Genomic DNA, 24,069 nt, shown 5'->3' with positions numbered 1-24,069 from the left:
CCTGGGCCTCCTCCAGAACTGAGCTATCTACGGCTTCTACTTGAATTGAGTATATGTTGGCTCTAGCCGAATAAAGTACTCCGCGAATGTCCGTGATAACCCAATCATCCTGTGCTAATGCTAGTTTTACCATCCCACCCAATTCTTTAGCCTGATGTTTAGGATGTAAAGACAGAGACACTTGTGGGACGGCCTCTTCCGACATCTGATACCACTGCAATTGTTCTGGTGTCAGGGACACCGCTGCTGCTACTCGAAAGCTGGGACAGCTCTCTACCACAACTGGGGCACTGGGATAAAGCGAAGATCAAGAGCCATGAAGCGTCTTTATTACCTGTGTGACGTCATCGGGGATCCCTGCTGAGGGCGCTGGCGTTTGGCAAACGCCCACGTGTTCAAACTCAAAACCATACCCTAGGGGTGGATCCTGGGGTCATGGCGCCATTTTCAAACAGGTAGACAACTCTGGCCCAGGCTTCAGGATGTAGGATTCTCGATTGTTCTTTTCAGAGCACGTGGGAGGCTATCGCAACAGTGGTAATGATGGCATTTCTTGATAAGCGGAAGGAGGTGACCTGTGCGGGTTTCCGTAGTGTAGTGGTCATCACGTTCGCCTAACACGCGAAAGGTCCCCAGTTCGAAACTGGGCGGAAACATGTTTGCTGTCAGCTGGAAACAGATGTTTTTGGTTCCTGCCTTGCATTCTCAGTTGCTTCAATTTTCGTAGTAACGATGGCATTTCATCATCAAGGGGAAGAGGGGGTCCTGTGCAAGTTTCTGTAGTGTAGTGGTCATCACGTTTGCCTCACAAGCGAAAGGTCCCCAGTTCAATACTGGGCAGAAACTGTGTTTTCAGTTATTCTTTTTCAACAACGGCAGAGAGGTCAGAGATCAGCTGATGCTTCACTTCAAGACTTCTTGTGAGTAGACCTGCCAGTATCTGCGTCTATTCGTAGGAAGAGCAAATTTCGGTGATGCAACAATCAGAGGTCCAGACCAAACCTGGAACAGCTCTCTCCCACAACCGGGGCACTGGGAAACAGCAAAGATCGAGAGCCGTGGAGCGAGTATGACCTGTGTATTTTGTAAGTGCTACCTCTGAATTAGAATAGAAAATGTTGGCTTCAGCTGTTTGTTTGGTCAATTCATTGTGTAATTGCGGTAGTAAAGATGGCATTTGGTGCCTAGATGAAGCGTAAAGACGATTGGTCCAAGTACCCAAACCTGTGGGACTCCATAACTGACTGCAGTGCATGAGGAGGAGCTGTTGTGAACATGAACAAACTGATGTCTATCTGATAAATAGGATTTGAACCACCTTATTGCAGTTCCTTTAATCCCAATTTCATGTTCCAGTCTCTGTAGTAAAATATTGTGATCTATGGTGTCGAAAGCAGCACTAAGATCCAAAAGGAGAAGTATGGAGGCTGATCCATTGTCTGAAGCAATTAGAATATCATTGGAGAGGTCTAGACAAAAGCTGGGACAGCTCTCTCCCACAACCGGGGCACTGGGAAAAAGCGAAGATGAAGAGCCATAGAGCGTCTTTATTACCTGTGTGACGTCATCGGGGATCCCTGCTGAGGGCGCTGGTGTCTAGCAAATGCCCTCCTCTTCAAACTCAGAACCACACCCTAGGGGTGAATCCTGGGGTCATGGCGCCATTTCCAAACAGGCAGACAACTCTGGCCCAGGCTTCAGGATGTAGGCCTCTCTATTGTTCTTTTCAGAGCACGTGGGAGGCCATCACAACAGTAGTAACGATGGCATTTCATCATCAAGGGGAAGAGGGTGTCTTCTACTGGTTTCTGTAGTGTAGTGGTCATCACGTTCGCCTCACACGCGAAAGGTGCCCAGTTCGAAACTGCGCAGGAACAGTATTTTCTGTAATTCTCTTTCAACAAAGGCAGAGAGGTCAGAGATCAGCTGATGCTTCACTTCAAGACTTCTCGTGAGTATACCTGCCAGTATCTGCATCTATTCTTAGGAAGACCAAATTTCGGTGATGCAACTGGAAGAGCAAATGCAGCTTTTATGAAAGTTGGAACAGCTCTCTCCCACAACCGGGGCACTGGGAAACAGCGAAGATCGAGAGCCGTGGAGCGAGTATGACCTGTGTATTTTGTAAGTGCTACCTCTGAATTAGAATAGAAAATGTTGGCTTCAGCTGTTTGTTTGGTCAATTCATTGTGTAATTGCGGTAGTAAAGATGGCATTTGGTGCCTAGATGAAGCGTAAAGACGATTGGTCCAAGTACCCAAACCTGTGGGACTCCATAACTGACTGCAGTGCATGAGGAGGAGCTGTTGTGAACATGAACAAACTGATGTCTATCTGATAAATAGGATTTGAACCACCTTATTGCAGTTCCTTTAATCCCAATTTCATGTTCCAGTCTCTGTAGTAAAATATTGTGATCTATGGTGTCGAAAGCAGCACTAAGATCCAAAAGGAGAAGTATGGAGGCTGATCCATTGTCTGAAGCAATTAGAATATCATTGGAGAGGTCCAGACAAAAGCTGGGACAGCTCTCTCCCACAACCGGGGCACTGGGAAAAAGCGAAGATCAAGAGCCATGGAGCGTCTTGATTACCTGTGTGACGTCATCGGGGATCCCTGCTGAGGGCGCTGGTGTCTAGTAAATGCCCTCCTCTTCAAACTCAGAACCACACCCAAGGGGTGGATCCTGGGGTCATGGCGCCATTTCCAAACAGGCAGACAACTCTGGCCCAGGCTTCAGGATGTAGGCCTCTCTATTGTTATTTTCAGAGCACGTGGGAGGCTATCGCAACAGTGGTAATGATGGCATTTCTTGATCAGCGGAAGGAGGTGACCTGTGCGGGTTTCCGTAGTGTAGTGGTCATCACGTTCGCCTAACACACGGAAATCATTAGATTGGAAGGGGCGGAGCAGCTTGCATTCAGGTTTCCGTAGTGTAGTGGTCATCACGTTCGCCTAACACGCGAAAGGTCCCCAGTTCGAAACTGGGCGGAAACATCTTTGCTGTCAGCTGGAAATAAATCAGCGTCTTTTTTCCAGTTAATGCATACCTCTTAATTCGATTAAAGAATTGCCTTTAGCGATGTTTTTGGTTCTTCCCTTGCATTGTCAGCAATATTCGAAGTAACGATGGCATTTCATCGTCAAGGGGAAGGGAGTGTCCAGTGCAGCTTTCCGTAGTGTATCGGTCATCATGTTTGCATTACAGGCGAAAGATCCCCAGTGTGAAACTGGGCAGAAACTGTGTTTTCAGTTATTCTTTTTCAACAACAGCAGAGAGGTCAGAGATCATACGCCCTGTGATATGAGGCCCTGAATGGTGTCTGCGATGCCCTCCTCTGCTTGGGGCTTGTGGGGGTACTGATTGATCCACACTGGATCAGAGGTGTTCACCTCAAAAGTTAATGGTTCACATTGCACCAGTCGCACATCTGTCGGGCCCTGCGCCCATAGGGACTCTGGTAGAGAGTCAATGATAGACGCAGCCCCAGGGTGATCTGTTTTTTCTCTACCGTGAAACCGGGAAACCTGGGCCTCCTCCAGAACTGAGCTATCTACGGCTTCTACTTGAATTGAGTATATGTTGGCTCTAGCCGAATAAAGTACTCCGCGAATGTCTGTGATAACCCAATCATCCTGTGCTAATGCTAGTTTTACCATCCCACCCAATTCTTTAGCCTGATGTTTAGGATGTAAAGCCAGAGACACTTGTGGGGCGGCCTCTTCCGACATTTGATACCACTGCAATTGTTCTGGTTTCAGGGACACCGCTGCTGCTACTCGAAAGCTGGGACAGCTCTCTACCACAACTGGGGCACTGGGAAAAAGCGAAGATCAAGAGCCATGAAGCGTCTTTATTACCTGTGTGACGTCATCGGGGATCCCTGCTGAGGGCGCTGGCGTTTGGCAAATGCCCTCCTGTTCAAACTCAAAACCATACCCTAGGGGTGGATCCTGGGGTCATGGCGCCATTTTCAAACAGGTAGACAACTCTGGCCCAGGCTTCAGGATGTAGGATTCTCGATTGTTATTTTCAGAGCACGTGGGAGGCCATCACAACAGTAGTAACGATGGCATTTCTTGATAAGCGGAAGGAGGTGACCTGTGTGGGTTTCCATAGTGTAGTGGTCATCACGTTCGCCTAACACACGGAAGGTCCCCAGTTTGAAACTGGGCGGAAACATGTTTGCTGTCAGCTTGAAACAGAACAGCATTTCTTTTTAGTTACTGCATACCTTTTAATTCAATTCGAGAATTGGCTTTCGCGATGTTTTTGGTTCCTGCCTTGAATTCTCAGTTGCTTCAATTTTCGTATTAGCGATGGCATTTCATCATCAAGGGGAAGGGGCTCGCCTGTGCCAGTTTCTGTAGTGTTGTGGTCATCACGTTCGCCTCACACGCGAAAGGTCCCCAGTTTGAAACTGGGCAGAAACAGAACTTACTGCGTTTCTTAACAAAGGCAGAGAGGTCAGAGATCAGCTGATACTTTACTTCAAGCCTTCTCATGAGTATCTTTTGTACTTTTACTAACCCTGCAGGAATGCAGAAACTTGTATTTTTCTTACAGGACTTGAGATCATACTAACTAGGGACCACCCTAAGGAAATAAAGAGGGGAGAACGGAAGAGATACGTCACAGCAGTTAGAGAATGTAACTGAACATATCTCTGTCTGTTCTCCTTGCAAGTAAAAATGAGCGCTGTTGTCCTTTGTCTTTCTTCCCTGTTTAATCATGTTCTAGGTGGCTTAAACCTGACAGAAGGGGCAGAGCAGCTTGTGCTCAGGTTTCTGTAGTGTAGTGGGCATCACGTTCGCCTTACATGCGAAAGATCCCCAGTTGGAACCTGGGCAGAAACAGATTTGCTGTCGGCTCTACACAAGCCGGGCCTGTGTATTTGGTTATTGCTAACTCTGATTTAGATTAGAGAATTGGCCTCAGCTGTTTGTTTGTGTAATTGGTGTAGTAACGCTGGCATTTCATCGTCAAGGGGAAGACAGTGACCTGTGCAGATTTCTGTAGTGTAGTGGTCATCACGTTGGCCTAACACGCGAAAGGTCCCCAGTTTGAAACTGGGCGGAAAAATGTTTGTTGTCAATTGGAAATAAATCAGCATCTCTTTTTAGGTTCTCAGGGAAAGGGGTTGTCACTTGGTGTCGTTACTTCGGTGTGGATGGTCTAAGGGCTTATGAATCTCTCCATTGTAGTTTTGCAAACTAAGGGCCCTCTAACAGCATCTTGCATAGGGTCCCCACAAAGCTATAAACGGCCCTGGGTTTATATCCATGAGTCCCTCATCTCTCACAGGAAGTACGTAAGCACTGTCAGCAGCGTGAACTAGAGGAGGGAAAAACTGAGGAATGTAGCTGAAGCTGTAACCTTATTTCAGAATGAATCACTGGTTCAGGGGGTAATTTTCAATTGGCCTAAATGTCCTTCTGGATAGTCAAAAGCTGAAAGTGCAGTCTTGTTTTCCCGGATCTGGGGCCCAGGGGAAAACTCACGAACCCCCTAACTGCTCACATATGAAAAAAGCTAACCACGAGCAGTGAACAGCAACATTGTGAGGCAGCAAAATGTGAATTAAAATCAGTGCAGAAATCTGGAGGTGGTCATCTGGTTTAGTCCCTTGTTGTTTTTATCTTTGTCATCGTTGCCTCCAGCCTCACAGAGCTGTTAGCATGACTTTAGACTGCATTCTCTAGTTTTACTTTATGGAGCTGTATGTCGGCTGGTCAGTTGGGACTTGTAGGATTAAAGTCGTTTTTGTGTATGTTTGGGAATTGTTTCACATTTCAGATACCTGTGAATAAGTCAAAGTTTTCCACCCTTAACTTCTACATAATATTCAATGTGCTTTGTAAACAGGACAAAAAAATCACAATTTCTTGAGGCAAAAGTTAAAACAATACAAAATATTATAGCAAAACTTTGTACCCTAATGATTTTCAATAAAAGCCTTCACATTTTCTCATGATCCTTTAGAGTGGGGCTGGGACACAGTTTAGAGTCAATGGCCTAAAATGCCTAACTGTGTGCATTTCTTACAGAATAATAACACACTAGTAACGTCAAACACAGTATGAGCCAAGGGGGCCATTTGTCTAAAGCAGAGGTACATCTACATTCACAGTCAGTGCCTGCAATAATGCAGTCACTGTGTTGTATGCTGCTATCCCCTAGTGTTCAAAAGGAGAAAGTGCATCTGAGACACTGATTAGTTGGAGATTAACTTTACTTGACAACAATGACACAGATTGACTCGGCTCATTCCCTCTGTTTTCTGTTTGCTATTTATTTTTGTGCATTGCACTTGGTCGTTATGTACATCCCGTAACAGAACTGAAAAGGAGCACATGAACAAAATCTTTTCACAATTTAGTAATACTTCAACAGCAGACAGGCAAACACATAACTTCTGTATCCAAATCTGATCACTTCCATACATACCACAACTTCAAACAACACACATCCATTGACTACAATATAGAGGTTAGCCTTTTAACATAGCCGCTAAGATTGCAGATAGAGAATTCGGTCGGCAAGGGAGCGTATGAGGGTTATTTCACATGTAGGTCCTCAGTGTAAATAGAGCACAGAAGCACATACTACACACACTTCCTGTATCTTGTAAGTCACCAAAGAAAGCAGTAGCCTCAAGATCAGAGTTCAGTATTTTCAGCCAGAGACTAATGTCATTTCAGGAGGAGCAATGTCAGTCACAACATAACTTTTCTCCCCATTATTTGCTCCATTCTGGGTCTCACAGCGGTTGAAGAAACAGCGCTTTAGATCAGTCAGTCTTTTTTCAGTGGTCCACATTCAGTCAGTGTTCTCACAGCAGATTAACAAACTGGGAAAGAATGGAATCCAGTAATAGAAATAGACATTACAATTTTTACCATAAGAATTCAAAGCAGTCTGAGAAAAGCAGCTCATCCTTCAACATCTCTGAAGCAGAGAGAGTATGAATACAATGAATATGTACAACTAATGAGATGTAAACAAAAAGAGAGTGAAAGAAAGACACAGTTCAACTTAAAAATGAATTTTTAACACATTTATGACTTGACATAAAAGATCAAACATATGAGTAAAAGAGCTTCCACTTGCATTTCTTCGTACCTGCTCTATAAGTAAGATAAATTTGAAAGAGCAAGGTGTTATAGGATCACTTCCGTTTCCTGTGAAAACTTCAACCCCATAAAGAAATTACTTAAGTTGCTTAAGTTTCCATCCACTGAAAAATGTAATTGATATAACTAATACATATTATCCTTTTTGTCATTGGTGTTGTTTTTACACACGGAGCCAGGAGTGTGTGTCCCTAAAACATCAACCAAAGTCAAGAAAAGATTAATCATGGAAAGGAACAATCACGTCTGTCAGAATATTTATTAGCTTGTACGGAAACAGGTTTTAGTTCAAGTTCACATCTGTTCTGGGCCCGCAACACGTACAGCAGCATGCTTGTCCTAAAAAAAAAAAAAGGCTGATATTGTGAGCCAGGTGTGCTAGTACTTTACTGCTGATATAAAACAATATAGATTTTTTTTTTCTTACCAACGCAGTGACAGAAATGCCTCACCAATGTAAACAAAACGTATCAAGTAATGAAAGGAAAAAGTTAAATTTTTGCAATTGCTAGAAATTGTGTTTGGTGTTGATGATGTTAATGACAAAAGATATGTGAGAGATATGAGTGACATCTTGAAATCGTGAATTTTGGGTTATGGAGCAATGAGATACAGTAAATAAAATGAATCCTCACATTCATTCATTCATTGTATTTCTGTTTACATATCATCTCAAGACAGTTTACATATCATCAATTGCTGTAACATCAACCCAGTATCTTTTATTGCATTTAGGGTAGGGAGTTTGTGGAGCCGATGAGGCGCTGTGTTCTATTTACACACAGTAGTGTCCTCTTTGTAGTTTGAAAAAGATATTGCAGACTATAAAAGGCTTTGTGGTATACAGTAGTTTACAGTGACCTTGTGACAAGCGTTCATGAAAACAGCAAAATATCAAAATAACGATGAACCAAAAAAAAAAAAACAAAAAACAAATAACTAACAATGGCTTCCCTTCAAAGCTGTGTAGTAGAGTGTAGAGTTTGTGCTTTCACTGAGCTTCCTTATAAAAAGTATTTCACCGTATGGCTGCATGAATGAGTACGCATGAGACATCGAGGTGCTTCGTTTGGAGCTGTACATGTGCTCATCCTATTATATATATATTTATATATATATTTATATATATATATATATATATATATATCCCGTAGTTGGAAACGCACAAGGCTCATTACTTCAGAGACACTGATGGTAAGAATCTCTCTTACAGTGTAATATCGTTATATGTTGTCAGATAAATATTATCCCAAGAATTGAAGTTTTAGCAGATTAAAATGTTATTTTTCTATCTATTTACTTTGTAATTTTCCATTTCCCTTGAATTTTAGGGGCTCAGTTGCTGTCAAAACCAGCAGCAGTGTTTCGCTTTCATCTGTTTGCTGTCCTAATGTTTTTGAAATTATTCAGATAACAATTTATTTACGCTTCCGAGCAGCCTATTTTGGATTGAAAACACATTTGGATTCAGTTACATTTCACTTCAGTCAGTGAAAGGTAAGTAGTCAGTGCTTCTTCTTTTTTCATTTTTTCTTTTTTAAATTCCTACGAACATTCAATTACATGAAAAACTGGATTTGATGTGACAAAACTGGTCATGGGTTGAATTTTCACATCATCACCGCAAGTCTGTTGTCGGTAAATGAATATGTTGCTCCAGGTCTCTCATTAGAGCAGCCTGCTTGTTCAGTTTACTCCCTAATGTAGTTTTCTCTTATCTATTGTGTCCTTCATCTTATTTGACCCGTCTCCTCACAATCACACGTCTCTGTTTTTCTAGTCATCCCGGTGACTCTGCTTTGATTGGTGGTTTGGTTCAGGGCTAAGGACATTCGACAAGGAAGGACAACGCTGCACCACATACATACAGTAGGTAGGTACATGAGAGCTACAGGGGATCGTTTGTACAGTTACACTGTTAGTGTGAGCGCTGTAGCTCCGTTGTCTTGTGTCATCTTTGCAGATCAACTGGCTGTTCTGTGTTTGTGTGGAAGTAAGGTTCAAAGCAGAGGTATAAAGGCAGATGTTGTAGGGGGGTCTGTAGTATGTGGACCAGAGATTGCGACACATTTTTAGGAATAGATGACAGAATCAGCAGGGGGCAGCCTCTCACTCTTTGTTCAGTAGAGAGGTTTTTGTCCTTGGCCTTCAAATTCTGACCATGCATCATTGAGTTCCATGAAAATCATCTTGGCATATTGTTCATATGGTTGTCCTGTCGCCTGCGAAGGAAGAGAGGAAAATACACACACCGTAGTTGAGCCAATGGGAACAGTTCAAACATGCATTTGTGTACTTACCACACTATTGATTCAGAACAGGTGTTTTCCTTCTGGTTAATACCCAGATATTAAATAAAGACTTCATAACAAATTTCAAGAGCTGCAGTATTGAGCCACATGTGATTTGGTGTTGGTTAACTCTTTTATTGCATACCAACAATACCAACATCAATTTTACAGTCAAATCAAATCAAATCAAATCAGATTTATTTGTATAGCGCCAATTCATAACAAAGTTGCATCAAGGCACTTTACATATAGAGCAGGTCTAGACCAAACTCTTTATAAATTTATTTAAAGAGACCCAACAGATCCCCCGATGAGCAAGCACTTGGCAACAGTGGCAAGGAAAAACTTCCTTTAAGAGGACAGTGTGTGTCTCTTACTGTGAACGGTGCAAAGACACGCACATTTAGGTTTAACTGGTGACTCTAACTTGTCTGTAGGCGTTTGTGTGAGCATGAATAGTTGTGTGTCTCCATATGCCAGACTAGCTAGACTAGTGACCCTCACCTGATGTTAACTGGAATAATTTACTATACTTTGCATGGATATCTGGATGAACACACTTACTGTGGGTTTTTGTGTTATGACACTTAAAAACCCAGTTTGCTGATTGATTTGATTGGTTTATCTCCATATTCCATATCCATACTTGTACAACTTTGTGTGCTAAATATGTGAGTATGTCTGGGGCAATTGTACAACAGAATAATACCTGAACCGATGTTGCCACCAAGTCTACCCAGTTTTAATGATTGATCAGTTGTTGTGATTTGATCACCTCCCCCCTGTGATTGCGTGTACATTTTGGGCTGTGCTCCTTCTGATAAAAGGGAGGATTGACAGAAGAGTGAGAAGGTCAGTGTGTTCCTCCTTCAGGCTGAGGCTGAGGCTCACCTTTTACTGTTACTGTATAAGAACTTGTGAAGCACACGCTGCGACGCTGCCGACTGAAAGCACAGGTGAGATCCTTTTTCTGGCTTGTGTCAGGATTAAATTTGTGACCTTAGTGCTTTACTCCTGAGAGGATAGCATGCTGCTGCATTTACTGTCACAGTGAGGGAACATATTTTGCCATGCTGCTGTGCATTGAGTCATTTTGTTCACTTTCTGTGTTTGACAGGTATAATCTGCCTTCCATTCTCCAGGCGATGGTGCTGATGTACTTGGGTACTCAGTTTGCATGAGGCAGGAACTTTAACAGAAGTGCTCTCCAGTCTGGCCTCCAGTGGGAGAATGCTTCCTATTCTACGTCTCCTGATGCTGATCATGGTGGAGCCCATCATGGGGGTTCCTCATGTCATGAAACCTACAGATGTGGGATCAGCTGATATCAACTTTTTTCTTGCCGTTGCGTGGCAAGTGGCCAACCGAATACACCCAAACTCCAGCTGTTATGTCTGTGGTGTCATGCCTTACACAGCTGCAGAAGGTTTGCCTCTGATGGCCTTGCCTGCTTCGAATTGTGACACTTGCCACCTGATGCATATACCATTGTCTAAGTCTTACTCTCACCCTGATTGCCCAAGGCTCTCTAAAATGAGACCTCTTAATTGTTCTGGAGCACATACAAACTGTCAAAAATGTCTCAAAACTCCAAATCCCGTTCCCATACTTCTAATCCCAAAACCGTTCCATTGGTGTCTGGAGAATAACGGCAAGAATCCTGTAGGGGAATCGAACTGCCTTCATACATTCAATTGGGAAAAAACCAACACTCAATTTCAATCTGCGTATTCTGCACCTGAGCAGTGTTTGAAAGCAGCAGGTGAGGCTCGCTTTAATGCTTTAGCTCACCGCACTTCCTGCTGCTCTATCTCCTCCCCTGTAGGAATGTACTGGGTATGTGGAAACCTTGCATATCCATATCTACCTGTGGATTACAAAGGACGTTGCGGCCTGGCATACGTTGTCCCAGCTATGAGGGTGACTCACTCTTTACCCAAGAAGCCCCCCATTAAAAGAGCGCGGCGTGGACTCTCAAATATCTTTGGAACGCACCACCAATCGCCTTTTAAGAATGCACTCGGTCCCCTTCTCCCTTTTTACGGAGTCATGTCTGCGTTAGATCAAATTGCTGACCTGTCTCACGCAGTGGAAGTTATAGCTAACGAAACGGCTAAGGCTCTCATGCTTATGTCAAATGAACTGGCCTCTGTGAGACTCCTAGCTTTACAAAACAGGGCAGCTTTGGATTTTCTTTTGGCAGCCCAGGGAGGAACTTGTGCTATCATCGGTTCTGAATGTTGTACTTTTGTCCCCGAATATAATGCTACAATTGGTGATATTGTCACTCACCTTCATCACACTGCTGCCTCTGTTCAACAGGATAGTAGTTCTTTACCTGACTGGCTGAGCTCCATTTTCGGGTCAATGAGTTCTCACATTGTCAAAGTCATGATTGTTTTGGGTGGTTTTCTTCTATTTTTGTCATTATTTACATCATGTGTAAAAAAGTTCATTTGCAATTTGAATTAATGTAGTGATATGTGGGGACAAAAGTCATGTCTGTCTCTTTTCATCCTGAATCCTTCAAGGGGGGTTTCTTTGGGTTTAAAGACCCTGAGGATCTTTATGCCGTGTCTGTGAGCCAGTAGATCTAAACCAGCACACAATTTTCGGTTTGTTGAGTAGTTTTGGTGATTTCACACAAAATGTCGATCATAATTAAATTAAAACCTGATGACATATATTGGGGATGTTGTCAAAAAAGTGTTTTGTTTTGTTTTTTGTTTGTTTGTTTGTCTTTTAGCATTAGTTAAATTTTGTTGTATCTTTTGATTTTGACTTCATAAACAATGTGTATGCTCATAGAAGTCTTGATTCTTTTGTCTGCATACAGATAAAGGACCTTACCAAGGTCGAGCATTCACCGACTCTCTCACCTTATCCGGGTGGACGACCAGGACTGCTTTGCGATAGACCTTCTTGACCTGCTCCGGAGTAACCAGGTCAGCCATGCCCACAGGCTTCCAGCGCGTCTCTCCCTCCCACAGCACGGTGTGCATGGTGGACAACAGGGCACGGATGTTACGCTCCTTCCCCTCAATCCAGTCCAGAATCTGGGTCGCAAACAGGGTAAGGAGGGTGAGGGAGCCATTAAATGCTGATGGCCAGATTTAGAACAATTATTAAAGTAACTGCTTTCATGTTGTTTTGGCTCTGTTGAAATGTTTTTAAAGGAGTAATTAGAGCAACCAAAGTGGTCATGGAAGACCTACATTGGTTTCCTAATTAATTCTGAAATAAAGAGACAGACCTTCACAGCCAAAGGTTTTGTGAGTACACAATCACAGTTTCGGGAAAGACTGATTTTCTCCTATTATGCTAAACTGGTAAAACAGAAACTCACTGAATTTGTCTTAAACAGTAATTGAAGATGTACTCATGTACGAGTCGTTGGGCCTGCAGCTTCTGAAAGCAAATCGCCGTAAGCTACTCATTGCTTAGTTTTTATTTTCATGTGACTCAGTCATTCTTGCCTTTAGTTTCTCAGGGTCCATTTCTTTGGCCATCTCCTCCTTCCTCATTTCTGCTATAGTCCTGGGCCCTTTCTTCTCTTTGGTCCCTGCAAAGCCCTGACCAGAAAGCAGGTCATCAAAGTTGGCATCTTTGGCCTTGGGCTTGGGACCTGTCAGAGATGAAAAAAAAAACAAAAAACAAACGAGAGAGAGAGAGAGAGAGAGAGAGAACACATTGCATTTTAAGCTCCTAACAATTCCAGATGCAACATCCCCTGTGAAGAATAAATGTGCCTGTGAGATTAATACATTAAAAATGTAGGTATTTAAACACAGCTCTCTATGATTAGAAACACATGGAGCTATTTTCTTAAACAGCAACAAGCTAGAGAGCACTCAGAGACCACATGCATCCTTCAAATTCACACATTCATCAAGTGGAAATTTAATTTAAGTAGAAAAATTTAATGTAATTTTACAAATTTTACGTATTTGAAAATTCCTATATGTGCATCAAATAAACCGAAATTCTCAGACAGATTTAACAGTTTTACTTTTGACGATCTATATCAGTCATATCCATTAAAATTAATTGTGTTGCGGTCTTGCCCTTTAAATGTGACTTTATAGCAAGGGTTTTCAAGATGATTTTACAAATTCACAATTTGATCTCAACAGTTGCACGCAACAAAAATTGCCGCTCACCCATGGCAGCCTGTGCTTTACCCCCTGCACTGGGCGAGCCTCCGCCCATTGCAGAGAAGCTGACATTGTAGTTGGGCCGATTCTGGGGAGATGTGTGAGGCATGGAGGTGTGGCTGGGGCTGGGCTTTGGCTGCGGTGCTGTGCCCTGCCCTTGTGATTGCCATGCTCCACTGCTTCCAGCACCTGACTGCCAAGAGGGGAAACTGGCTCCTGTGTGAGGCTGCCATCCTCCTGCATGCTGAGGAGATGGAGGAGGCCGTGATGGGGAGCCCATTGGGGGAAAGGAAGGGGTTGTCCCCGTGGGAGTGGTGGGTTTGCTGGAGAAGCCAGAGCCTCCTGATGAAAAGGACATAGATTACGGCACAGAGATGACGGCAAAAAACAATTTCGATTGAGAAGATGAGTAGTGACTTACCTCCAAGGCTTCCCCCCAGGTTGCCTATGTCAGCGAATGGGTCCAGGGTGTTTGGCTTAGTTTGGTGGGTGGGGGTGCTGTGAACTGAACCGGTGGGGCTGGTAGTGGCTGACCTACTTCCCACACCAAAGCCTGCTCCTGAGTGAGCACGATAATGTTGTTGAAAAACGGTTTCCCCACATTAAAGGATTAGATGATCATCAATGCTGTATGTGGATGTGTATTTATATACAGTACTGGGGGAAATGAGTTACAATACACAGTATTATCAAACTTATTAACAATAACATTTCTGTAACAATTCAGTAACGTGCATGCCTGTGCTTGCGGTAGCAGGTCTGTTCCAGTCCCACCCTCCCATTGCATTTTGCTGCTGAATGTTGACGGTTGGAGTGGTAGGCGGAACAGGGGAACTCCGGCCTATTCGAGCACATAAAGGTTTGTCACACACAGAACACACACTGAATGGGTGACCTGCCCTTGCTCAGCCACTGAAAAAAGGGTATTGTTCGGGGGCTGCTGGAAATCTAAATTGATGTAGTTGTTCGAGCTTTACTGTTAATTTTGACCTGTTTTGAAAGACACAGGGTTAGGGTTAGTGCACTGCACAGATCCCAACAAACGTAGCAAACAAAACCCTGTTTTCAGGTGCGGATACAGGTTACTGCAGGTTCAGGTTTGTTTAGATTAAAACTATATCAATGTCAGTGTATACTGCAAATTCAACTGTAGAACAATTATGTTGTCATAATCTCACTTTATAATATGCACATCAGTGTGCAAAATTCAAATCTGCAGAAAACTTCTTCTCAACTTCTACTTTCAAAATGCTGTTAAATGATGAGCAACAAATCGTGTTTAGGGCACAATATCAAGCATGTGCGGTCTATGCAGCAGCAGTGATATATCATGCAAACTCACACACTGTCAAACACAGCAGCATTAAAAAAAGGCAATCTCTTGCAAAGGCAGCGTCTGCACAAGGTTTAAAAAATATATAAAAGGGAACACAGTGGTGTCTCATAAATCTCAAAAATTGTACTTTTCATCGCATGTTTCTACTTTGGATAAATAAATGATGGTTGCAGACTTGCAGCTGCCTTAACCTGATTTTGGGCAGACTCTTGAAAAGTCTTTAATACATCCATAATGCTGTGAGACAGTGTGCAGAAAAGCAGGAGAAGCATGCCTTACCCAATGAAGTGGGCTGCAGGGTGGGTGATGGAGAGCGAGCAGCATGCAGAAATGGGTCTGGCTGACCTGCATTACCTGGTCCGAGGAATGAACCCATCATATCCTGAGGTTTAGGCATGGGGCCTGTCCCAAAGGGGTCAAATGCTGAGAGAAACAAAACATTGTCTGTTATCGTCTGTTACGTACCCAAAGTTTATTCATTAGATTTTATTTTCTAGCATACATTGAAGAACATTTGGTACCTTTTGACTTCTTTGAATGATATACTTTGAAATTAATCTGGAACCTGTGACCTGTAACTGATTTTTCAGATCCCTTAATTGTCATAATCAAAACAGTATGTGTTCAATTTGACAAAATAATGTCAAGATATTATCATGCTAGTATCTGGATCTTTTGATTAAGAGTGAAGTTTGATGCCTGATCAGCTCTGTGAGTCTTTAGAAATCTGCTGAAGTCCTGATTGCAAGTAGTGTACGTATGCTTTGCCCAAAATCACAGATGGAGTCATTTGCAGTTGCAGTGCTTTCAACCTTATTACCTCACCTGCTGGTGCAGGAGAGGGACATGGTGACGCAGTGTTGGGCACTACTTTATGTGGCGTGGACTGGGTGGAGGAAGGCCCACTGGCTGGCTGAGGTGGAGCCCCAAACAAGTCTCCTAAAAGATCAGTGGTTGCAGCGGCAGTAGTCGGGGCCTGCGTTGAGGGGCAGGGGCGGTTGATTTCCTCCCCATCCAGGCCAAGTAGATCCACTTCTTCAGCAGGTGCAGGTGCTGCAGGCGCTGGAGCAGGGGGGTCGAGTTTTTGGGGGGTCGTGCTGGCATTGCTTCTCTGGCTGGAGAGAGAGAGCATCTCATCATCAGAGGGCTCACTCTCCTCACCGTGTCCCCGACCATCTGGACCTCCATGGGGCCGGCTTGGCTCTGCAGGAAAATGAGGCAGACAGAGCGAGACAGAGAGGCAGGGACGTGAGACTTAGGCATGGAAAGCGAAGACGTCGGTGAATGAAACAGATGAGACATAGGGAATTATTTGGGGTCAACTGAATCACAGAGCAGGTTAAGAGCAAAAGGGAGAAAGTGTAGGAGCGAATTGTAGGAGGCCATTGACAACTAAACGAGTTATCACTGCTACAAGCGCCAGCTATCACCCTAATGCTGTGGGCCGCACGCTCTGCAGTCTGCCAACAGGTGTGTAACTGCTTCTAGTTAATTCAACTAATATAACAACACAAGTAATCCTTATTTAAAAGACTTTAATAGAACATGTAGTTTTAAAGGATATACTTTTAAAGGAGGTACAAGACATGGAGAAAGTCTACACAAGCTATAATTCAGCAATATTTCACCTTGGTAGAGCATTTTTCATTTTTCTTTCAGTATGCATGCTGGGAATCTGTGCTCGGTTTTCCCAGTCCTCCACATCCACAAACATGTTGTAAAAGTAAAATGATCTCAAATGTGAAATGAATTTTTAGGATATTTATGCCAGAGGCAAGCATAAAAAATTCTACCAGAATGATATATCGCTGCATAGCATGTACAGGGTTCATTTCAATTCAGTCCGGATCATAAATGGAGCTAGCTGAGCAATATTTCAATAGAGGGCCATAAATATTTGAATAAAATAACCTCACAAACATGAGTGTGATTGAATTGAAAGAAGCCCTGGATAACTAATATCACTGTCCTGAACATTTTCAGATCTGTGGACTCCGCTACTGTCTTACCCTCCAGATCCAAGCCCTCCATCTCATCTTGCAGGAGCAAAAATAAAAGTCACATTAGTTTCTTTGCCTCTGTGTTAACATGTGTATATTAGTTTTTGCATGTACTTCTCTACGCTACTATTCACTATTCTATTTTCCTGACATGCAACATGTCACACGTTTGTGCATAAAAATCTGGAGATGAGCATGTCCACACATAATGAATTTGGATGTTTGTGTGCGTGTCACTCATGAAACTGCTAACTTCAAAAGCTACAAACTCAGGCTGAAGCTGTGTGAGGTAGCGTGAATAGCTCAACCTCAAAATCTCACATTGTATTATTTAACCCACTAAATCCCATTTCTGCCATTACCAATGCCTACGCTTGCTTTTACTTTTCAAAAGTTTAAAAATCAAACCCTTCCTAATAACAACCGGATCTAGAAATGATCATTCATCCTTAATTTTTTTTTTAGATCATAGGTCTCTGTCTCACCCACAACTCCAAAATACAAAGCAAATATACAGCAGCTAGCCTTCCTGCTGGCTTTAACAGCATCACACCACTGGCCGTTCTTCCCTCCATTGGCTCCCTGTTGGTTTTAGAATTCATTTAAAGATTTTGCTGATCGCTTTTAAAGCTTGCCACGGGCCTGGCACCAAATTACATATCTGAAGTCCTAACACCTTATGAGTCGGTAAACAGCCTTAGATCCTCAGGTAGGGCCGTAATGGTCATTCCAAAGCTGAGGCTTAAATCTATACGTGACCACGCTTTTTCCATCAGAACTCCTCAACTCTGGAATTGACTGCCTGAGGAGATGGGGTTAGCACAGTCAGTCACTTCTTTTAAATCATTTTCATAGACTTGCTTTTATGTGATTTCATCTTTTTGCTTTTTTACTTTACCTGACCTCTAGAGAAAAAATACAAAATAGTGGGTTGATCACCAGCTCAGTGATTATATCTTTCCACTGTGTTTCTAATTATACAAGTCTTCTAAATAATCATAGAGTATTTAAAGGTCCCACATTTTATAAAGTAAGCTGTCTCCTTCTGACTGTGATGCAAGTCCGGGATCTACATTAATCCTGTGAAAGAATTAAAATGTTCACTGCCCATATGTGTCTTCTTCTTCAGTAAGGTGTTCTCCCTTTCCTTTGTGTTTAACCACCGCCTGAGAGAGGAGATGGAAAACTACATTGAGGTGGTTTTAGTATTTTTTGGTCACTGAAACCTGAAAATAAATACTAAACCAGGAAGGCGAAAATATGGGTCAGTGAATGGACCAAATATGTGCGATGATTATGAGCCCTATCCCCTCCAGTACCAGCAATGGCCAGGGCATCCTGGTGTTCCTGGTGGCAGGAGAAAAGGACGCTGGGATTGAGGTCTTTACAGGGGAACTGCTCCCAAGGTGGCGTGAGGTCTTTCTGCTTGTCCACCCCCTCCACTTCCACATCCAGTATGACATGGAACAGCTGCGGATACTTCTCAGGAGAGTCACATGCATCAAGCTCTGGTCTGAGAGGAGAAATAAAATGTATAGTAAAAAAAAAAAAAAAATGTTGAAAGTAGCTATAAATCAGCATTGAAGGAAATTATTTTTGGATCCGTGGGGCTTCATTTTATTTTTATTTTTTTCTGCCCTGTTCAAACGTGTCATTAAATGAAATGTTCTTACTTGTTAAACTTTAACATGGTGGTTCCAGGGGCAATGAATCCAGTATGGAACTGGATCTGGAAGATCTGGGTGTTGGACACCTAATAAAATCAGGACAAGGTTTTTAACCTTTGACGCCATTATATTGAATGCACTACATGGAATCTTTAGTCTTAAACAACATCAATTATTATATCTGTAAGCACACTGGGCTAGGCTCATCTGTATGAAACGTAAATTTGGTGATTTCTTTTTCTAAAGCTTTGGTCTACTTTAAGAGCTCTGCCAGCATTCTACTATCCTAACGTTTTACTTTTTGGCTGAATTTCTGTGATCCAGTTCTCTGGGAAAGTTAGCTATAAACAGTTTGACAGCTTGTAAGGATGTCTGCCAACTTCAGCTGTTTTATATGAATAGATTCAGAAGTGGAAAGTTCCCCAAATTGTATGAGGACCAGTTAGACTTTTGGAAAGTGCTTCCAAACGAAGCTGTAACCCGTACAAGCTGGACCTTTACAATGGGGAACGGTGAGGAAAATACGCTGTTGGAATTAAACTGAGGTGATGAGCAAAAGTAGATTCCATCTCTTGAGTTAGCAGTATATTACTTTAGTTTCAATTCATACATGTTTCTCAGAACATCAGGCAATTAAAAGCTCTTTGTAACTTGTTTCCTCCTGAGATTTTATGGCTTGTCTTTTGAGAGTGCAAAAATATTCAAACAGTTGAATGGTTCAGCATGACAGTATGAGGATATGAGGCTGTTAGGGTTCGACTTTGTCCACTTTACAGGGTCCCAAAAATGATTCTCATAAAGCGCACCTTGGCCTGTAGACGTCCTCCAATGGTCGACCTCATGTGGTACACAGACACCACAACATCTCCCTGGACGCTGACACCCAGAGGGAACACCACCTTTCCCTCTTGAACCCTGTGCTCTCTGGCGGGGAGGAAGAGCACGCAGAGACCGAGATGGAGGAAGGGAATGGCAGAGTTGTGAGGACAAGGCAAGAGAACAAATGTGATAGTTGGCAAAGAATAAATAAATAAATGCAGATCATGAAATGAAAAGAAAGAGAAAAGAGCAAAAAACAAGAAGAGTGTGTTTCTGACTCCCTTACCAAGGTGTTCCGTATCGTGTTTGGCATTAATGTAAGCAGCGGGCTCAAGTCCCTACCTCATCCTCTCGTACTCCTGCGCAGTGGTGAAGATCTTTGTCTCTCCAATGAGAACATCACAGAAGGGCCGACAGCCGCTACGCTGCTTGTTGAAGCAGGGAACCGGACTCACGGTGAGGGCTTTGATCACCAAGGGTTTGGAGTGGGGTAGACTGGGCTTCTCTGATACCATGCTGCACACATAACCTATGTACCTGCACGAGGACAAAGAAAGACAAATCCATTATTTGAACCTGCTTATCCTTGCATTTGTTCTTCTGTTTGTTTCTGTGGTTGTTGAGGGTTTTTTTTAGGGGTTTTTAGGGGGATTGCGTAGTTTTTTATGTTATAAACTGGCCAAGTGAGACCCAATATACTCAACAACACCAGAGAAAACACACATCCAGGTAGGTGCGGGCAAATCAATGTAAGAAACATCTTGCATTTCTAAAGACAGATAAAGAAATAGACAGTCGACTAGGTACATTCTTCAACATTTCCCAGTCGTGTTTTCACTTTTAAATGTGTTGGCAATGTGTTGAATTGTGTGGTTTAGTTATTTTATTTGGTAATTAACGTGATGGAATTGTGTGATTGCGAGACAATAAAGATTTCTCGTTCTAGGTCATGTTTTAGTTCAGTTCTGCTACTGCTGCTGACTGAAGGGTAGCAAAATGTCAAGCTCATCATCATGGGCGTGTGCCGGCTCTGCAGGTAGGGATTCCAGTTTAGGCTGAGGTTGGCTCTGGTATTTGACCTCACATTTTGTTTTTTTAACTTATCTTGAGTAACCTGCCAACTGTAAGAAGAAATGGTCTGGGATTATACGTTCATACCAGAATCTAAAACAATATTTAGGCAGGAAAATAAACATGTCTGACGGTGGAACATATTGATGGCATGAAAGAGCTTCTAACTACGGTGGCCCTGACAGCTCAATGCACTGCATCAATTTTACACCATGTGTGCACTTCAATTTATTGTTAAACTAGCATTTGCAAAGCCATTAAATTGATATTAGAAAAGGGCCTTCACGCCCCAAACTGAGTAACTGACAATGTCAAATGTGGAATTATAATGCAGAGTAAAACAATTTTAATGATGTATAACAACTATACAATGTATTCATTGATGCAGTCAATAATATCAGACTGCAGTTCTTAGTTTTCACAAATTAAATGGTGACATTCAAGAAAACACTAATACATTTAAACAAAAGAAGCCTTGATAGCAAGAAGTTAAGCAATTTGATTTCTAAGTGGAACCCTGACTTCCTTTTTTGCCAACTGCCTTGGGTAATTTACATTATATTGTGTTGTGTATTGCATTGCATTATTTTTTCAATCTTAAGATTTTATTTTTATAACCGTGGCCTTGTTGGGCCAGATTTTGAAAACCAATAAAGTTTATGGAGGAAAAAAAAAATAAATTAAAATAAATGCCTGTCTCAAAAACCCCACCATTGTGCATCAGTCTTTCAAGTCCTCAGCAAGACTTTGGTTGTGTTGTGAACACGGTGATTGCAGAGCCCATGTGTTTATTCTTGCAGTAGTTTTTCTTAATGTGTTGTCAAAGTAAAATGCAATGTGTGAGCGCTCCAGAGCACTGTATCTATATTATTTTTTTTATGGAAACTGGAAGATAATCAGTCTCAAACAGGTGTTTAGAGGCGCAACCAAAAGAGTCACAGTTGCCTGCACTTTACCCTTTCCTTCCTCTCACTTCCCCACACATCTTGCTCGCACCCACGCTCATCAGTGAATGCAAACCTGCGGTGCGAAGGCCAGAGGCCTGAACCTGGTCTCTTGGCGCTGAGCAACTGCATGGCAGGAATTGGGTTGTTGAAAAGATGGCAGAAGCAGAACATGGCACAGACCAAAACACCTGAAGGAGCACGGCCATCCTAAAAACAGACAACAAGGAAGACGCTCAGTCTTTGCAGGTCTGTGGTTGAATTCTCTGCTGAAATTCAAAGCTTCGCACAGCTCAGCATGATGATTCAGCTGCTGAACCATATGAGCTGATTGTGGTTTGTTTTCATTGGAGGAAAAAAGAGACAAGAAACAATTTATAACATGCAGAGATTTTCTTTTATCCACAAAGGAAAACATATGATTTGGATATCTGTATATTTATATATACTGTATATATTTTGGTCACAGGAAAATTAAGCAAAGCAAAGCAAAGGAAATTTATTTAAACAGCACAAAATTATAACAGTTTAAAGCACTTTACACACAGAGCAGGTCTAGACCAAACTCTTTATGGGGTTGTTAAAGAGACCAAACAGATCCCTCCAAGAGCAAGCACTTGGCAACAGTGAAAAGGAAAAACTTCCTTTAAGTGGCAGAAACCTCGGGCAGAACCGGGCTCGGGGGGGGGGGGCATCTGCCTCGACTGGAATTAAATTGAATAAAAGCTGAGTATTAACCGTGTGTTCTCAGCTGTCAGATGCCGAAAGAAGTCTCATTTCTTTTCTGCGCCCATGCCTAAAAACTTCAGGAGACAAGGACCATCATTTGGAAGGCATCACAGTATTCACTAATTCAAATTTGCCCTGGTCTAGTTCATTTCAGGTTACAGGGAGACAAAGACATTCTTGTGATCTGAAGCTGAGAAAACTATTTTTTTTTTTTTTTTAGAAAGAAACTGTTTGTTGAAGATTATGCAAGACGGAGCAGTTTGCCAGACCACATCCAAGGCACAGTGACTTGGCAATAACACACTGTAGCAGATGCCAGTGGACGTTCGTGTTGTCACTCACTCAGAACAGAGAGAACGTTTCATTAAATATTTCAAGGTGGGTGTGGTCAACAGTATATGTGTTAGGAAATACACATGCCTTGGTGTTTTAGCTGTCAAAGCACTAGTGTGTCACCAATGCAGTAGGTGTATTAAAAGGCAATTTCATTTGGCGTTTTATTGATCTCGGTCACGTGCAATTTGGACGAGATTTCAGTGTAGACTTTTTTTAGATCATGTTTTTTTAAAGCTCAGTATTTGATGTGTCAGCCAAACTGAGAACTAACGTTTGAATGTTTTGGTAATGCTGTGTGTGTAAAATCCATCGTTGCACAGGAAAAAATGTTAGAGAGGATCTTGGGAATTTCGGGTGTATTTGAGTCTGTCCTGTGGCTGTATATTTCCAACACTGTGTCGAAACCAGATCAGAGAAAAATTGAGACTGAGCTTCCCAAAAGGTGTGGAAGTGTTGCGGGACAAAACGGGCAAATGTGATGAAGGCATTGGATTATTTTCTTACCGAGCAAGTGATGACACACACATTCTTGGGATTCTGTTTGAGCCAGTTGTGCATGTTCTTGCACACAGCAAACAGGTTGTGAAGGCTGGGAGCCTGGCGAGAAGGCCAACTACACTCTGAAACCTGGAGAAGTTGGTGCAGAAGGAAAAAAGAGGGGGAGGAAGAATGAGAGACAGAGACAGCCATGGGATCAGAAATAAAGCGAGAAGGCGGGGGAAAAAAAGAGGAGAAAAGAGAAAAAAGACCAGAGGGAGGCAGATAAATGAGTGATAAGAGAGAAAAGGAAAAAGAAGCGTTGGTAAAGCAAGAAGAAGATTTTTAAAAAATCATAAGGAGAGGAGAAAGAAGAGGTGGAGTTTAGCAACAGCACTGCAGAAGCAGTGCAAAGCAACACACCGCTCTCCATAATGAGTCATCTGCTGGAGATACAGTGACGTCCACAAGCAGACAGGGGGCCGTCTTGGCCATGTTAATGCTACAGCTTGACTCCTCAGCTTCCTTGGATGTTACTGCCATAGGGTGGCAGTCTTGAATCGATGGATATCTAGCATGTGCCCCCACTTCAGTCCAAATCCAGCTGTGCAAAAAAGTGCCAAATTTTTTTATTTGGGTCATATGATTTCAGAATTTTCAGAATTTTTATTTTCAAATGCTATTCAAGGTGGGACACTTGAAACTGAGAGCCAGGAGTAAGATTTTTTTTTTTCTTTTTAAGGAATGAAATGATCTACTATAGTGTGCATACTGATATCAGGCTAAAATGTGTTTTAAGGAGGCAGATAACATTAAACCTCAGACAGAGATGCTTAAAAAATTTATATTCTTCTCAAAATTTGCTTGACCAAACAAGTAACTGGAAGCTACAACCAACTCGATGAGGTGATGGATAAGGGGCTGATATTCTCCTTTCTTCTTCTTCTGATTTGGTAAATCCATTCTATAATGCATATTGGGAAACAGGAAGGGAATTTTCCACACAGTATTCAGTTATAGTTGTGCTGAGATATTTGTCAATAGCAGTCATCAGCTGACTGAAATTGGATTGCTCAGATACTGTTGGAACATGTTTATTTGTTCCAAATGT

At 42.4% G+C, this 24,069-nt stretch overlaps 1 protein-coding gene and 4 non-coding genes across 5 annotated transcripts in view; 4 read left to right on the top strand and 1 right to left on the bottom strand.

The window, feature by feature from the left end:
- The first annotated feature begins 583 nt into the window (after positions 1 to 583).
- Positions 584 to 656, top strand: trnav-aac (transfer RNA valine (anticodon AAC)). Its single transcript has one exon. It is a non-coding gene; the product is annotated as a tRNA-Val (tRNA).
- A 117-nt stretch (positions 657 to 773) lies between these two features.
- trnav-cac (transfer RNA valine (anticodon CAC)) lies at positions 774 to 846 on the top strand. Its single transcript has one exon. It is a non-coding gene; the product is annotated as a tRNA-Val (tRNA).
- A 2,078-nt stretch (positions 847 to 2,924) lies between these two features.
- trnav-aac (transfer RNA valine (anticodon AAC)) lies at positions 2,925 to 2,997 on the top strand. The gene has a single exon. It is a non-coding gene; the product is annotated as a tRNA-Val (tRNA).
- A 1,787-nt stretch (positions 2,998 to 4,784) lies between these two features.
- trnav-uac (transfer RNA valine (anticodon UAC)) lies at positions 4,785 to 4,857 on the top strand. The gene has a single exon. It is a non-coding gene; the product is annotated as a tRNA-Val (tRNA).
- A 2,639-nt stretch (positions 4,858 to 7,496) lies between these two features.
- Positions 7,497 to 24,069, bottom strand: part of dnajc6 (DnaJ (Hsp40) homolog, subfamily C, member 6) — a 29,633-nt gene continuing 13,060 nt past the window's right edge. Inside the window, exons 5-19 of the mRNA XM_029500238.1 lie at positions 22,986 to 23,108; positions 21,493 to 21,626; positions 19,744 to 19,938; positions 19,389 to 19,506; positions 18,589 to 18,668; positions 18,235 to 18,428; positions 16,925 to 16,951; positions 15,741 to 16,118; positions 15,195 to 15,338; positions 14,319 to 14,420; positions 14,001 to 14,138; positions 13,586 to 13,921; positions 12,902 to 13,050; positions 12,305 to 12,481; positions 7,497 to 9,356 (exon numbers count right to left, since the gene is read on the bottom strand). Of these exons, the coding sequence (XP_029356098.1) occupies positions 9,255 to 9,356; positions 12,305 to 12,481; positions 12,902 to 13,050; positions 13,586 to 13,921; positions 14,001 to 14,138; positions 14,319 to 14,420; positions 15,195 to 15,338; positions 15,741 to 16,118; positions 16,925 to 16,951; positions 18,235 to 18,428; positions 18,589 to 18,668; positions 19,389 to 19,506; positions 19,744 to 19,938; positions 21,493 to 21,626; positions 22,986 to 23,108 (2,397 nt within the window). The 3' untranslated portion in view covers positions 7,497 to 9,254. The remainder of the gene's footprint in view (positions 9,357 to 12,304; positions 12,482 to 12,901; positions 13,051 to 13,585; positions 13,922 to 14,000; positions 14,139 to 14,318; positions 14,421 to 15,194; positions 15,339 to 15,740; positions 16,119 to 16,924; positions 16,952 to 18,234; positions 18,429 to 18,588; positions 18,669 to 19,388; positions 19,507 to 19,743; positions 19,939 to 21,492; positions 21,627 to 22,985; positions 23,109 to 24,069) is intronic.

Source organism: Echeneis naucrates, chromosome 4, assembly GCF_900963305.1.
Source record: "Echeneis naucrates chromosome 4, fEcheNa1.1, whole genome shotgun sequence".
Lineage (NCBI taxonomy): Eukaryota > Metazoa > Chordata > Actinopteri > Carangiformes > Echeneidae > Echeneis > Echeneis naucrates.
Note: the sequence above shows the minus strand (reverse complement) of the source record. Positions and strands in the feature narration are given on the sequence as shown.